We start from the raw sequence: 16,518 nt of genomic DNA, 5'->3' as shown, positions 1-16,518 counted from the left end.
AGCAGCCCTCTATGTCGCTATCCCCCTTCCCCATGTCCAGGATCGCATCTCTTTTGCCCCATCCCTATTTCTCCTCATGCTCAGCTTCTCCCCCTATTCCTCCTTCCCTCTTATTCTCTTCCCCAGGACCAGCATAAACTTTGCTTCTCTCTTCCTCCTTCCTTCCAATACCTGCCCCGCTTCTCTCCTGCCTTCCATTCATCTGCCCTATTTCTTTCCCCCTTCAGTTCATTGTCTGCTCCCTATCTCATTTCTATCCAGCTCTGCCTCTATCCACCCAGCATCTGCCTCCTCTTTCTCCTTATCTCTTCCATGCAGTCTCTGTCCCCTCTATTTCCCCAATTCAGCATCTGATTACTCTCTGTTCTCCTTCCTAAACAAATACCATACTCTTATGCATCCTGGTTCCCGGTTTGAGATCTATCATCTCACCTCTTTCTCCCCTTCCCCCCCGGGTCTCTCTACCCCTAAGCTCCTGATTGTAGCGTTTCTCTCTCATCTCTACCCTCTCCCTCCTTGTCCTTCAAAGTTGAATGCATCAGTGGTAAGATTATGGCACTCTGTCTTGGGCCCATTTCTTTGATGTTCCTCCTCCTGTGATGCAATTTCCAGTTTCTGTAAGGGCAGGACATCAACGAGGAATGGGGCCCAAAGCAGTGTGACATAATCCTGCCACTGATGCATGCAAGTTCGAAAGACTGGGGGGTTGGGGATGGAGAGGATAGAGATGAGACAGAAACGCTGTAATCAGGAGTTTAGGGGAAGTGAAGATAGGTAGATGCGGCTGCACCTGGGAAGAAGAGAGAGGTTAGGGAAGGATTCCAGAAGGGGGGAGGGAAAGGTGGGGCAGATCCCAAACTGGGAGCCAGAATACACGTGAGGACGAGAGTTGTGCATGTGTGCGTAAAAAGGGACACAAATGCATGTGTCACATGCTGAATGAATATGACTTGCTGTATGTGTGTAACTTATGTATGTCACAGCCCTGTCCTAGGTGCACTTAAATTAAGCCCCTGAGAACACGAATATTTGGTGTGTGTGCTTGTATGTGCACAATCAAGCTTTGGAAGATATATTATAAAATGTCTCTCTACATATAGTTATTATGGCTTTTAATAAACAGTAATAAAGTTTGCTAACCATCCTTGTCTATCTAGTGGGTGTGAAGCTTCACCAAACCAAAACATAGACTATTGTTTAGTTAAAAGGATAATAATGGTCCCATATTTTTATTAACAGGTTAGCAAAACAAAATCCAACAGATTACAATATTTACATGTCATTTGAAAAATAAAGTTGAGATAAAAGCATGTCACAACAGTTTTTTGGTAACCATGAATCACACCTAATCTAGGTATGGAACTGTTATAGTTGAAAATGAAACCAATTAAAAATAAATATACAGGCATAAAAATGAGTGTTTGCTTGGGTGCTTGCTCCTTCAAATCTGTTTTTCCTAATATGAAGCTGAATTCATTAAACTTGACAACAAAACAAAAACTCCAGGAAAAAGAACACACAGCTTGTTTTCAGCATGTGTACTTTTCAGTCGCCCAAATGTGCTGAGAATCTTTACAATATCCATATTTTTTCTTTCTTTCTTTTTTAATGGGAACAATGTCTTCAACTCTTACCTTCCTTCCTGCCCCTCCCTCCCATAAAATACACTTTAAAAAGATAGGCTTCATTTAAAATACTTGCCATGCACATAGACCTCCCTGTGCTATATCACTCATGACACAGGGACAGTACAAAAGAAAAATAATTAATCAGCCTTCTTCATCCTGGTAAGCAGGAAGCAGTTCTCAATCTTCAAGTATTTTATCCACTCCTCCTCTATTTTGCAAAAGGATAAAGTTCCTCTTTCTACCCAGTCAAAGACAAAATAATTAATAAAACAACAATAAAAACACCAAACCAGAAACCCAGCCAGCGTTCCATGAAATGTGTAGGATTGAAGAAGGTTCTTTTGACACCACAATGGTTATGAAGGAAATGGACCACTGTTTTGGTCCAGAGAAGATGCATAGCTATGTTATATAAATTTGGTTCTTTAGTAAAATTATTTAAAAGAAAAATAAAAGAATATTAACAATTTTCTAATTATGCCATTGAAAGCCAAAAGATTTTATTCACAAAAAAAAAAAAATAAAAAAATGAAAAGTTCAATCTTCTTCTCATCTCCATTTTCTCCTAAACTTCTTCCCCATAATCTCTACGGTTTGAAAAATTGAGCTGTGCTCTATTTGTAACATATCCAGCAGGGAGTCAAAACAAAACAAACAAAACACTAAATTCTGCACCACCTGCTGTCCAAAGTAGCTCAAGTGATTCTGTTAAAATTCTAAATCATAAATGAAGCATGAACAAACAGCTTACCTGGAATAAAGGATTGACAATTTGCTCACAAATAGTAACTAAGCAATTGTAAATCAGGTGTGTTGTTTTGTTTTTTTTTCACTTTTTTTTTTTTTCTTTTTTATTAAAATAATTTAAAAAAAATCACAGTATCTTTAAGAAATGAACCCCCACCCCCCTGGGATTTTGAACAAGGTTTATGTTCTTATTTTCCTTTCACTTTAACTCTTGCATTCTTCTTGTTGTCTTGGCTAGTGCTCTCCACGCATCACCACACTTACAGCACTCATGAATGCAAAAAACTCCTTGGTTAAGTCTGAGGTACTAGGAAACAGGTGACTGTTGTAAACGGAGGTGATCTATATTTAGTTTCATTTTCTAAAGCAGCTGGCAACACAGTCTGGAAAAGCTTGCTGTATTAAAACTACAAAAACACACTTAAAGTTGTGCGCCCAAAAAGTGTGTCCCATTCAATTAGACAATCCAAAACTCTAATCGGAAAGCATGTTGTGTAACATACAATTGCTTTATCAGTCTCAAACAAGTGTTGCTTCCGTCTTAGAGACCAGGAAGAAGAAAAATAGAACAGGTGTCATGATGTAACGGAGCAACTCATTGTTTCATTTAAATAGCTTTAATATACACGTACTCGTATCAGTGCTTTGAAAATAGATCCTTTTAAGTCCTAAAAGCAGCTTTCTTTTCCTCCAATTCTGTTCAAGTAGGTTGATAAAATCAGGTCCGATGCTCTACTCTCTTTGAGTATCTGTCTTTTCCACCTGAATGATTTCTGTGGCATATACTGTTGCTTCCTTCTCCAAGCAAAAGCCCACCTGTCTTGTTTCACCTTCCATCAATTTAACCATTAGAGGCTCCTTCATGTTATCCAGCTTTCCATTAGACTGGCCATTTCGGTGGGCCCTATGCTTGTTTTCACTGACAGACCTGTAGAAGGGATTAAGGAAAACTTTAAAATATGCACTGAAAACAAGAATCTAGATTTGCTTTAGCTTTCACACTCATTTAAAATAAAAACGACATCACTTGACTAAGCAAAGGATGCTGTGATCAGTCATACAACTACGTCATCTTAAATGGCTCTTTTTCTGCTGTGAATAACGTCAGCCTCAGATAGTCCTGGCACACATACTGATTCCTATGCTGTCCTGGTAGTACATTTTTTGTAAAATAAGTTTATTAAAAAAGCAACCTTTGGTAATAAACGTGCATTTATATTGTCCTATAATACAGTCATGCTAGTAAAAGCCCAACATGTTTCGGCAGCATTGGGGGCACATCTGGTAACTTATCACAGGGACATGTAACACACCTTAAAATGAGTGCTTCTTACTGATTTTGAAGCCACTCATGTTGGCCTCAAGAAATCTTATTTTAAGGTATGTTACATATTCCTATGATAAGGGCCACATGTGCCCCTGATGCCGGCAGTCTGCTGCCAAAACACATTGGGTTTTTACTAGTATGTCTGAATGATAGCACAACAAACAACTTTTATTACCAAAGGTTGCTTTTTTAATAAACTTCTTTTACTTGTCAGCCATTGGTTGGTTCTTTTGGGTGCTTCTTTTCTGACTTTTGGATTGTTGCTGCAGCTTTTCTGTGTCTCTTCTTTCGAGGGCCATTTTCAGTATGATGTCTAAATCCGAGTTTAGACGTTTTGTGGAACACACACAAAAATCCGGTACCAAACATTCCTATTTTCAAAACTGCAAATGTCCATTTTTTTGTTGCTGTTGAAAAGGAGAAATTAGGTTCTTACCTGCTAATTTACTTTCTTTTAGCTTCTGCAGACCGGCATAGGTTAATCTTACAAGCAGGTGGAGACTGAGACAAAACTTTGGAACTGTACATATCATGTGACCCCCTCCCTAATTACTTCAGTCTGCTGAATAGCCAAGCAGAACTAAGAAATATATACAGAAAACAAACAGGACTTTGAACAGGAGTATCAACAAATATAAACAGGTTCGCTGTTGGAAAATGCAAAGGAACAAATGCAAATAGCAAAGGTCCCCAAAGCTCACCAGCTATGCCAGCCAAGCCACAGCCGCTGTTCTTAATCTCCCCAGCCCTAGCAAAATACTAGAACCCGCAGAAAAAAACAAAATCTGCACGCGCAACACTCACAAGAACAACACGACAAGAAACAGGGTAGGGACCTATGCCATTCTGGAGAGGATAAAAGAAAGTAAATTAGCAGGTAAGAACCTAATTTCTCCTTCTTTAGCAACTCTCCAGACCGGCATAGGTTAACCTTACAAGTGGGACGTACCAAAGCAGTCCCCATCATGGATGAACACACTCACTGAACACCACGTCCTGACGCGCCTGAACGTCCACAAGGTAGTGTCTGACAAAGGAATGCAAGGAAGACCAAACAGCAGTGTTACAAATATCTACTGGAGGCACCAGCAAAGTCTCAGCCCAAGAAGCGGCCTGACCCCGAGTGGAATGAGCCTTGAGAAATTCAGGAACAGGCTTTTTTTTTTTCTGAAGAAGGTAAGCGGAAGCAATAGTCTCCTTGATCCAGCATGCAATGGGAGCCTTGGAAGCTTCATCCCCCCTTACGAGGACCCGCTAGAAAGAGATGATCTGATTTTCTGATCTCCTTGGTCCTCTGCACGTAGGCCAATTTTCGCAACTATTTCTGTTCAGAAGAACCCTCTCGACTACCTAGCATTGGGAGGACCACCAACTGAGTGACATGAAAAGGAGAAACTACCTTTGGCAGAAAGCAAGGAACAGGCCTTAACATGACCCGCTCCCTAGAAAACTCCAGAAAGGGAGACCTACAAGAGAGCCTGCAGCTCCGAAACACATCTAGCAGAAGTAATAGCCACCAAGAAGACTGCCTTAAGAGTCAGGTCCTTCAACGAGTAGGCACTCAAAGGCTCAAATGGGGGGCGCACCAGCCTGGACAGAACCAGATTCAAATCCCAAGAGGGAACAGACAGTCGCACAGGAGGATCGAGCAACTTGGCCTCCTGAAAGAAGAGAACGACATCAGGAATGGCAGTCAGAAGCTGACCCCGTAATAACCCACGAAAGGATGACAGGGCCGCAAGTTGAACCTGGAGAGAAGACCAAGCCAGGCCCCTGTCCAGGTCATCCTGCAAGAACTCTAAGATGTTAGCCAGGGAAGAGAGAGAAGAAACCACTCCCTGAGCCATACACCACTCCTCAAATATACACCAAACCTGCAGATAAGCCCGAGAAGTGGAAAGTCTGTGGGACCCCAAGAGTGGCGATCACTTTATCTGAACACCCCTTCTTATCTAGGCATTCCCTTTCAAGAGCCAAGCCGTAAGACAAAAAAGGGAGCTTGATCGAACAGGGGAATGGGGCCCCGAGTCAGAAGATTGGGCCAAAGGGGCAGAGGAAGAGGATCCGACACCAGACGCCACACCAGATCCGCATACTACGGACATCGGGGCCAATCCGGAGCCACCAGGCTCGGGTGACAAACAATGTGGAGTAGAACTCTGCCCACTAATGACCATGGAGGGAACACGTACAACAGTCCCTCCATTGGCCATGGTTGAACAGAGAATCCAGTCTCTGCGACGACTAAAGAAGTGTTTTGGCGTTGACACTCGTGGCCATCAGGTCCATGAGAGGCACCCCAAGACTTCACTATCAACTGAAAGGCCACGTGGCTTAGATACCACTCTTCGGGATCTAGCACGTGACGACTGAGGAATTCCGCTTGAACATTCTCCACTCCAGCTATGTGGGAGGCCGAGATGTCCTGAAGATGAGACTGTCCAGACCGTGAGCAGAGCCGCATCCTGCGACACCTGAGTGCTCTTGGTGCCCCCCTGACGATTGACATAGGCCACCGCCTTGGCATTGTCTGACAGAACCCTGACTGACGTGCCCATCAAGAAGGAGCGGAAGGCTAACAGTGCCAGACAGTTCTGTTCTCCAGAACATTGATCAACCAGGACACCTCCTCCGTGGACCAGGTACCCTGAGCTGAGTAACCTAGACAATGAGCTCCCCAACTGAGGAGACTGGCATCTGTGAGAAGCACCATTCACTGTAGATGATCCAGACTCATCCCTTGAACAATATGGGAGGTCTGGAGCCACCAACGAAGACTGAAGCATGCCAAGCCCCTCAGAGGAACAGGGAAATCCAGATTGTGCCTCTGGGGCGACCACCTCCGAAGCAGAGCATACCGGAGAATATGCATGTGAGCTGCCATCGACCCGAAGACTTGGAGGAAATCCTGCGCTTGAAAACACCGGGACGCCATAAGCAGGCGAATCAGAGATTGCAATTTGCTTACCCGGGCCTCTGGGAGGAAGACCTTCCCCAAGGAGGTGTCAAACAGAACCCCAAGGTACTCCCGGCGATGTGGCCAACCGACTCTTGGAAAGATTGACCACCCATCCCAGAGACTGCAGAAACTCCATCACCTGAGCCATGACCTGGGTGCTCTACTGAGACAACTTTGCCCGAATCAACCAGTCGTCCAGGTAGGGATGCACCAGAATGCCCTCTGTCCACTAGGCCGGCGCGATGACCACCATAACCTTGGTGAACATCCGTGGAACTGTGGCCAGACCAAAAGGAAGAACACACAACTGATAGTGCTGACTCAAGATCACAAAGCGAAGGAAGCGCTGATGACAGGCCCAAATTGGAACATACATGTAGGCCTCCGACAGACCGAGAGAGGTTAAATAATCCCCCAACTGATCCACCAGAATCACAGATCGCAGTGTTTCTCTGCGAAAAAATGGAACTCTGAGAGCCCCCTTCAAAATTAAGATGGGCCGAAAGGACCCCTGTAATTTGGGCACCACAAAGTAAATCGAGTACCTGATGGTACCACACTCATGAGGGGAACCAGAACAACAGCTTAGAGATCTAGCAATCTTTGAAGGGTCTGGCGAAAAACCTGCTTCTTCCACGCTGCCTGACAAGGAGAAGCTAGAAAATGATCTGGCAGGGAGTGGGCCAACTGCAGAGCAGAAACCGTGTCAAATCACCTCCAGCTGAGCACCCACCAGAATCAGAGGGGGTGCGGGCACAGAGTCATTGGGCAAAACAGACAGCGGGAGAACCGGTGGAGGGATTCCCAACCCCCTGACGGGCCCCCTGACAGAACTGCCTTCGCTTAAAGAAACGATCCAGGGCAAAATCAGAGGTTGGGTAGGGAGCAGTCCGATGCCCAGGGTGGTACCTGCGGAAATCTCACAGACACCACCGAGCAGTGCCACCTCGAACAGCTTGGCAAGCACGGTCTTCAGGCAGGCAGGGCACTTTAGAGTCCATCAGAGTTTGAACTAAGTTGTCCAAAACCTCTGTAAACAACAAGGAACCTTGAAAAAGAAAATTTAGTGAGTTTAATGTTGGGCATCGCATCCGTATACCAAGCCCAAAGCTAGAAGGTCCGACGTGCAGCTATGGATTTGGCAGATATCTGCAAGAAATCATAGAGGACGTCTGAGAGAAAAGAGGCAGTCATCTCAATCTCTGTCACCTCCTGACCATCAAACTCACTGTCAAGGACCCCTCGGCCCACCGAAACATGGCCCGAGCCACCAGTCCCGCAGAAATAGCTGCCTGGACCCCAAAGGCAGACATATCAAAATTCAGTTTAAGAATGTCTCCAACTTACGCTCCTCAGAGTCCCGTAAGACAGAACTGCCCTCGATGGGCAAAATATGCCACATAGCTATAGCTGAGACCACCACGTCCACCACTGGTGACTTTAAGGTAGCCCTATCCCCCACTGGGATGGGATACAAACAAGCCAAGGAGCGCACAAACCGAAAAGATGCCTCCGGAAAAGTCTACTATGCCAGGATAATATCCAGAAAAACCGGATGTTTCAGACAAGAGTGGGAAGCTGAGGAGATCCCCCAAAGAAGAGGGTCCTACACACTCAGGATCTCAGGCGGCGTCTCCTCAAAGCGCAACACCAAGGAAATCTGCTGAATCACATCTGAGAGCTTGTCCCTCTGAAAAAGGCGCACCATGAACGCCTACTTGCTGCTAGATAGAAAAAAAAATTAAGGGCTCCTTTTACTAAGCTGCGATAGCGTTTTTAGCGCACGCAGAGAACGTTAGGGTCTAGCTTGTGCTAAAACCGCTATTGCAGCTTAGTAAAAGGAGCCCTAAGTCCCAATACCAGCAGCCGTCATCTCGAGAGGATCCTGGAGGTCTCCCTCAAGCATTAGATAAAATTCTCCTCAGACAAGTCCTTGACCGAGGCCATACGTGGGTGCCTGGACGAGGAAGAAGGTATAGGGACGCAAAGAGAATTAAGGGGTCCAAACAGCAGGGGGCACAGAGAGAACAAACTCCCCCCCCTCCCCGAGATCCAAGCAGGACCCGTGGCTGCCAAAATATGCTTTACACAAAGCAAAAAGAAAATGAGGACAAAGCAAAAAGAAAATGAGGGGGGAAACCCCCCCCGGCGGCCCCATGGGACTCCCTGCCCCAGCAGGGGACCCAACTGAAACCTGTCCCTGTTATGTCAAAACAGGGAGAAGGTACCTGAGGCTAAATACAAGATGGAGGGGATATCTGAATAAAAATGGCAAAAAACGCGCCAAAAAAACCCCCCTCCAGGGCCTGAAGCGGCTGAGAAGGCTGAATTGTCCCAGCCACTAAAGCAGGCAAACGCCGGCATCAGCTGAGAGAAAAAACAGCTGATAGGAAATCTCCAGCCACACCATCGGTGGCTGAGGAAATCCCTCCGTGTGCAGCAGAGGAAGACCGGGCTTCCCTGCCAACTGCTGCCGGTTTGCGAGCCACTTGCGGCGGGAAGCCCTGGACACCAGTACCCGCTGCTTACGAGGCTCCTCCACTGCAACGGCCCGATCAGCTGTTTTCAGGCCGGCCATGAGTGCCTCGTATCTGTACCAAATTGTGCACCTCTTCCCCTGAGAAGTGCTTAACTGGTCCATACGCGACTTAGCTAGAAGAAAAGTTAGTTGAAAAATACAGTAATTTACAGCATATTTAAAGGGAAAGCAACTCTTCAGACCAGCACTACCTCAGGACTTTTTGTTTTTTTTCACAAACAGACTTCACTTGGCTTTCTAAACAGTATGACGTACAACCAGGGGGTTAGACTTACTGTTGAGGCACCTCTAGAAAAATGTTTGGACCCAGCTCACGACTGACCAGGTTTGACACCAGAGGGCGGACGGACCCCCAAACAGGATCTACCCAAGCTCAGTCTGGCAACAAAAAGGGACAAAAAGTCCTAAACAAATTCCAACAGCCCTACCAAGGGAGATGGATACAGTTCACCACACCTGCTGGAGACTGAGAGAAGACTGAAGTAATTAGGAGGGGTCACATGATATGTACAGTTCCAAAGTTTTGTCTCAGTCTCCACCTGCTGGTCATGATGAGATATAACCCGCTTGTAAGATTAGATGCTGGTCTGGAGAGTTGCTAAAGAATAACCATTTTTCAGAAGTGCGTCTATCTTTTTGAACCATTATCAAAAAAACACAAACAAAAGAAAAACGCACAAAATAAGCCATTGGGATGTAGGAAGAGCCAGCATTTTTAGTAGTCAGGCCACACAGACATCCCTGCAAAGCAGTGGGGTACCTTAGGGGGAATGGCAGCGAACTTCACATAAAAAGGCCCAGCATAAAACACATAAAACATCTCAGCATAATCCCCTTACAGCACAGAACAGCTTCTGCTAACCTTTACCAAAATCAAACAAGCACTAAGCAAAGTACATCAATCTGTCCTATTCCAATATGATATTCAGCCGCATTCGATTTTGACAACCAACATTTACTCCTAACCAAACTCAATGATATAGGCATCATGGGCACAGTATTCAACTGGTTCAAAGACTTCCTACAGAACAGGAATTACCTTGTCTGGAAAGATGAGGTATTATCACAAAGCTGGCAAGCATTCTGTAGTGTTCCTCAGGGATCCCCCGTCTAACACTCTACAACCTATTCATGAGTTCCCTAAACAATATTACCTTCAATATTATCATACACAAACAACACACTCCTTCTCATCCCAACTGAGTATAACTCCAGTAACACCTCCCAGAGAATTGCCAATAGCATAGACAAGATACATACATGGGCAAGGCTAAAAAAGCCTCAAATTGAACAAAGTGAAAACTAAAGTACTATGGTTTCACAGTTCCCTGCAAACAGTCCCTACAGCTATCATCACCCTGCCCTCAGGAACCAAACTGGATATTGACAAAATTTCCAAAATACTCGGAGTCACATTGGACTCTTCCCTTTCCTATGAACAAATCTCCAACTTATGGAGAAAAACCTTCTATAACATGAGCCAACTCAGATTGATCAGACCTTACTTCCATAATCATCACTTTGCAATATTGACACAAATGCTAGCTAATTCAAAACACTGCAATATGACTAATCTTCAAACTGAAAAAAATTTGAATCCATATCATTCTATTTCAGCAGCATAATGTACCACATCTTATATGTGAGCTCAGCTGATCCTTTCATAAACCTTTTTCATCAATTCGTGGTCCACTTCAGCCAGAAACATCAAAAAACTTCTGATCCTTCCATCACCAAAAGGAATTAAATAAAATTGCTTATTTAATACACTTATTACTTACATCAAAGCGGAACCCTGTTATCTCAAATTTTGAAAGAAGCTAAAAACTTCTCTTTGAGACAATATACTCCATTGACAATTGGTAGTTTATTCAGCATTAATGAACATCATAACTTAAATCAATATAAACTGTACTTTTAATGTTTACTCAATACTTCCCTTGTAAAAAAAACAAACCTCTATTCTTTTGTATTTCCCTCTGTCTTCTATGGATTTTGTGTTATCACTTGAATTATACATTGCCTTGAACTTAGACATAGAGCGACTCATATATTGTGCATTAGATATTGTGTGGTGAGCCTTCCAAAACCCACCCAAAACCTATTGGACCCAACTGCACCCCACACCAATAGCCCTTAAGCCTGCAGGTGTCACCTATATGTAGGTTCAGTGGGATTTGGATGGATATTGGAAGGCTCACAGATTTCACCATAAATGTAGCAGTTAGAGTGGGACATGGGCCTGAGTCCCCCATCTGTATAGTTCACTACACTATCCACTAGGCTACTCCAGTAACCTGCTTGCTGCTCTACTAGTACTGGCCTTAGCTAATATATAGGCAGGTATGTACTATTTCATTCACATCTTTAAGTGACCACTGAGGAAATGTAGCGGGTGGGTTTTGCCTTCATCCCTCCAGTGATCATTTGGTCAGTTTTGGAAACTTTTTGGCACTTATTCATATTTAAAAACAGGTCTAGCCCCAGATATCTAAATTGTACCCTGATTATGACAGAAAAGCGTCCAATTCATAAGCCTGCCCTAGTCCCACCCACATCAAGCCTCTAATATGCCCCCTTGAGATTTAGATGAACTACTGATCAACTTATCTAGAAAATAGGCTTCACAAATAGTGAATTGGAAGGGTTTGGTGAGAAAAACATCCATCTGCCCGTTTATGCAACTTTTTGGACATTTTTCTTTTTTGAAAATGAGCCCCTTTGTATTCTAATTAATTTACTTTATTTGTATAACAGGTTTACTGATACTAGACTGTAAGAACAGTAGAAGGCTTTCCCAGGGAGATATTTGCTGCTGGGCAAGGGATTATGCTAAAGAAAGATTAGGTTCTTATCTCGATAATCTTCTTTCTTGTAGATGTGTCTAGTGGTCCTGAACCGTAGGTTTTGCATCTATACCCGCAAATTGATTGTAGAAAACTGTCGATCATCTTTTCAACTCTGCCTCCTTCCCAGCAGGGAGTGGCTCCTGCCTCCTCAGTTCATACAAAAACAATCAAGTAAAACTGTAATGAAAGACATAACCAGAAGAAGGGAAACAGGGGAAAATCCCTGACAGTACAATTCTGCTTTGCTCTGTAAAAAACATTATCAATAAATATTATAACATTCAAGTAGATGTTCTAAAACAGATAGAAAAAGGTGTGCAACCAGCACTAATTTTATATAGAGCTCATAGCAACTCACATGTCCCACTATCCAGCAGAAACTTGAAGCAGACAATACACTTGTAAAAGTGTTTCTTTGGGCTTCAGGACCACTAGATTTATCTATAAGAAAGCAGATTATCAAGGTAAGAACCTAATCTTTCTTTCTAGTGCAGCGTGTCTAGTGATTCTGAACCTTAGGGACGTACCAAAGCAATCCCCTGAGTCTAGGGCGGGCCTACTGAGCCTGACTTCAAATGAAGGACCTAAAAGCAGCATATTTCCTGACTACTATGGTCTAGATCAGTGTTTTTCAACCGCTGTTCCGCGGCACACTAGTGTGCCGCGAGATGTTGCCTGGTGTGCCGCAGGGCCGCCATCAGGGCAGTACTACCAGTCCTGCATTCAGGGGCCTGGAGCTGACAGGGGGCCCGAGGCAAGGGCGCCAGTAGCTCGCCAAGGCAAAGTGAGTCGATCACCCAGGACTCACTTTGTCTTGGCGATCTAATCTATCAAGCCGATAAGTCTTCTTCTCCCTGACGTCAATTCTGCAGTCGGAGAGGAAGTTCGGGCCAGCCAATCGCTGCCTGGCTGGGCGGAACTTCCTCTCCGATTGCAGAATTGACGTCAGGGAGAGCATGCGTCAGCGTTGGCTTTGGGGCCTGTTATCCATTGGTGGGTCCTGTTCCCCGATGGCAGCGGCAGTGGCTTGGGGAATGGCAGGGAGAAAGAAAGAAAGGGGGCAGGCAGGGAAACAGAAGGAAAGAAGAGAAACAAAAAAAAAGAAAGAAAGGTCAGGGAGAGAGGAAGAAAAAGTTGGGGGAGGGAATGAGGTGTGGAGGAGAGAAAGCATACAGGCTGATAGAAGGGAAGAAAGATTGGATGCACAGTCAGAAGAAGAAAGTGCAACCAGAAATCACCAGACAAGGTAGGAAAAATGATTTTATTTTAAATTTAGCAAAGTGGAGGCAGTATTACCACAGTTTTCAAAGGAATTTGCCCAAATAACTTAATAGTTAACTGGGTAAATTCCCAGAGATGAAAACTTCCCTTCACTTACTATGCACAGTTCTGAATTTATATCTGCTGTCTATATTTTACAATATGGTTACCTTTTACTAAACCGCAATAGTGGTTTTTAGCGCAGGGAGCCTATGAGCGTCAAGAGCAGCGCTGGGCATTCAGCGCAGCTCCCTGCGCTAAAAACTGCTATTGTGGTTTAATAAAAAGGATGGAGGGTATATTTGTCTATTTTTGTATGCTATAAAAACCAAATACAGAGAGAGACTGAGAGCTGTTGACGAAGAGCTACATGTGTGTCTTTCTTCGATTCCAGCCAGAATATCAGCTTTGTGTTCAGCCAAACAGGCCCAGGTTTCGCACTGAATAAAGTATTTTATAATTTTTCACTATTCTGTTTACTTAATATTTCATAATAAAGTAATTATAAAATACTTTCTTTGTGTTTATTTGATTCCTATTCAAGAGAATTACTTTATATATAGTCAATATAGGCACAGAGTTAAATTTTTTAACATTTTCTAATGGTGGTGTGCCTCGTGATTTTTTTCATGAAACAAGTGTGCCTTTGCCCAAAAAAGGTTGAAAAACACTGGTCTAGATCAGTGGTTCCCAACCCTGTCCTGGAGGACCACCAGGCCAGTCAGGTTTTCAGGATAGCCCTAATGAATAAGCATGGAGCAGATTTGCATGCCTGGCACATCCATTATATGCTGATCTCTCTCATTCATATTCATTAGGACTATCCTGAAAACCCGACTGGCCTGGTGGTCCTCCAGGACAGGGTTGGGAACCACTGGTCTAGATCTCCTTGGGTGAGACAGCCCTGGTCTCCGCTCATGAGGCAGCAACTCCTCTGATGGCTTTAAATATCTCCAGATCAACTGCAATGCTGTTCCCCCTGCAAAGACGGTGTTCAACTTAATTCCCCAATAGGTCTCAATTCCACACCATTTCAAGAAACATCATCAATAAAACTTCTGGGGGTCATACTAGATAACAAATTAACATATCATAAACAAATCAGTTCCATGGTACTAAGGAGGTAGATTGAGGCTCCTTGTGATGAAGAGGGCACCAAGCAGAAAACCTAGTCATTTCTGGTTGTAACATTGCCTAGTGGTAGGCTTCCTGGAAGCCTCTAAAATGTCCTTGACAGATTGAGAGAACTGTAGATTGGCAGTTATGTTGAAAGGTACCAAGCTACAGGCTGGGATGAAGTAGAGAACCCTGACTCTGTGTAAGCAGAGATGGAAAAACTGGTAGAAGTAGTGGCTCCCTGCTGCTGAGTTGAAGTAGATGGGAGAACCAAGGTTGTCTGGGCCACCGAGGAGCTATCAGAATCATGGTGGCATGTTTCTGTTTGAGTTTGATGAGTGTCTTGAGAATGGGAATGGAATGGAGGAAACGCATATAGGAATCTGCTCGTCCATTCCAGAAGAAAAGCATCTGCCTTGAGGCAATGAGGAGAGTGTATCCTGGAGCAAAACTGAGGCAGTTTGTTGTTGTGGGGAGATGCAAAGAGATCTATCTGAGGAGTTCCCCACTGAGAAAAAATGTGGAGAGGTGACAAATTGAGTGTCCATTCGTGAGGCTGTAGAAGATGACTCAATATGTCCGCTAAAAAGTTTTTCTCTCCTTGAATATAGATGGCTTTCAGAAAGATGTTGTGAGGAATTGCCCAATTCCAAACCTTCTGAGCCTCCTGGCAAAGGGGAAGAGATCCTGCTCCTCCTTGCTTGTTGATATAGTACAGGGTGACTTGATTGTCTATATAAATAAGGACTTGATTGTGAAGAAGATGCTGAAAAGCTTTGAGAGCATTGAAGATTGCTCTGAGTTCCAACAGATTTATGTGACACCGCCGATCTGTGCTGGACCAATGCCCTTGAGTACAGAGACCATGGAAATGAGCCCCCCAAGCGTAGGTCGAGGAATCTGTCATGAGGACCTTCTGATGAGGAGGCGTTTGAAACAGCAAACCTCTGGAGAGATTGGAAGAGAGCATCCACCAGTGAAGAGACTATTTGAATGAAGGAGTCACAGTAATGTGCTAAGAGAGTGGGTTGAAAGCCTGCGCCTACTGAGATGCCAGGGTCTACTGAGGAATTCTGAGGTGAAGTCTGGCAAAAGGAGTCACATGAACTATAGAGGACATGTGACTTAGCAGAACCATCATGTGTCTCGCTGAGAGTGAAGTGAGGGATGACACTTGTTGACAAAGCTGAATGAGAGCATCCTGACGTTGTAGAGGAAGGAATGCACTGAGTTGCATAGTGTGCAGTACAGTTCCGATGAACTGTAGAGTCTGAGAGGGCTGTAGCTGGGAGTTTGGAAAGTTGATTTCGAACCCCAAACTCCGGAGTAACCAAATAGTCTATTGGGTTGCTGCAATAACCCCCTAAGATGTTGCATCTTTGATGAGCCAGTCTAGGTACATGAAAACCTGAAGACCATGGCTGCGAAAAGCTGCAGCTACCACCACCAGGTATTTGGTGAAAACTCTGGGAGATGATGCCAGGCCGAAAGGTAGCAATGTGTATTGAAAATGATGAGTTCCCACCCAAAATCTGAGAAATTAGCGAGAGGCTGGATGAATGGGAATGTGAGGGTAAGCCTCTTTGTGATCCAGAGAGCACAACCAATTGTTGTGATCTAGAAGGGGATACAAGGATGCTAGAGACAGCATCCAAAATTTTTCTCTGACAAGAAATTTGTTGAGAGCTCGGACAAGGAAATAACGGGAGTAAAATCCCGTGCTCTGCTGTTCCGGAGGAACTGTCTCGATGGCACGGAGATGAAGTAGAGCTTGGGCTTCCTGAAGAAGAAGGGTGGTCTGCAACAGATTGGGAGAATACTCTATTGGGGAAAGATCTGGTGGAACCTGGATGAAGTGAAGAGAGTAACCTTCTCTGATGATCGTGAGGACCCAGAGGTCGAATGTAATTTAGTTCCCATCGTTGGTAAAAATGATGGAGATGACCCCCCCAATGGGGAGGGGAGGGGAGAGGACAGAGGCAGAACAACTGAGGTTATGCTCTGTGTTAGATGGTCAAAAAGACTGAGAGGCCTTGGGTGCAGCAGGGGTCTGAGGTTTATTCTGCCGCTACTGTTTCTTAGGAGACGGTCTT

General features: G+C 44.4%; 1 protein-coding gene across 8 annotated transcripts in view; it reads right to left on the bottom strand.

Moving 5' to 3' along the window:
- Window positions 1–1,196: 1,196 nt before the first annotated feature.
- The window catches only part of ZNF462 (zinc finger protein 462), a 475,139-nt gene continuing 459,817 nt past the window's right edge, over window positions 1,197–16,518 (bottom strand). For all 8 annotated transcript variants that reach the window (XM_033918568.1, XM_033918594.1, XM_033918576.1 and 5 more), the window contains one exon: window positions 1,197–3,303. In XM_033918568.1, coding sequence (XP_033774459.1) covers window positions 3,108–3,303 — 196 coding nt within the window. In that variant the 3' untranslated portion in view covers window positions 1,197–3,107. The remainder of the gene's footprint in view (window positions 3,304–16,518) is intronic.

The sequence above is a fragment of the Geotrypetes seraphini genome, chromosome 1 (assembly GCF_902459505.1).
Source record: "Geotrypetes seraphini chromosome 1, aGeoSer1.1, whole genome shotgun sequence".
Classification (NCBI taxonomy): Eukaryota; Metazoa; Chordata; class Amphibia; order Gymnophiona; family Dermophiidae; genus Geotrypetes; species Geotrypetes seraphini.
The sequence above is the reverse complement of the archived record's forward strand: the minus strand, read 5'-3'. Positions and strand labels throughout refer to the sequence as shown.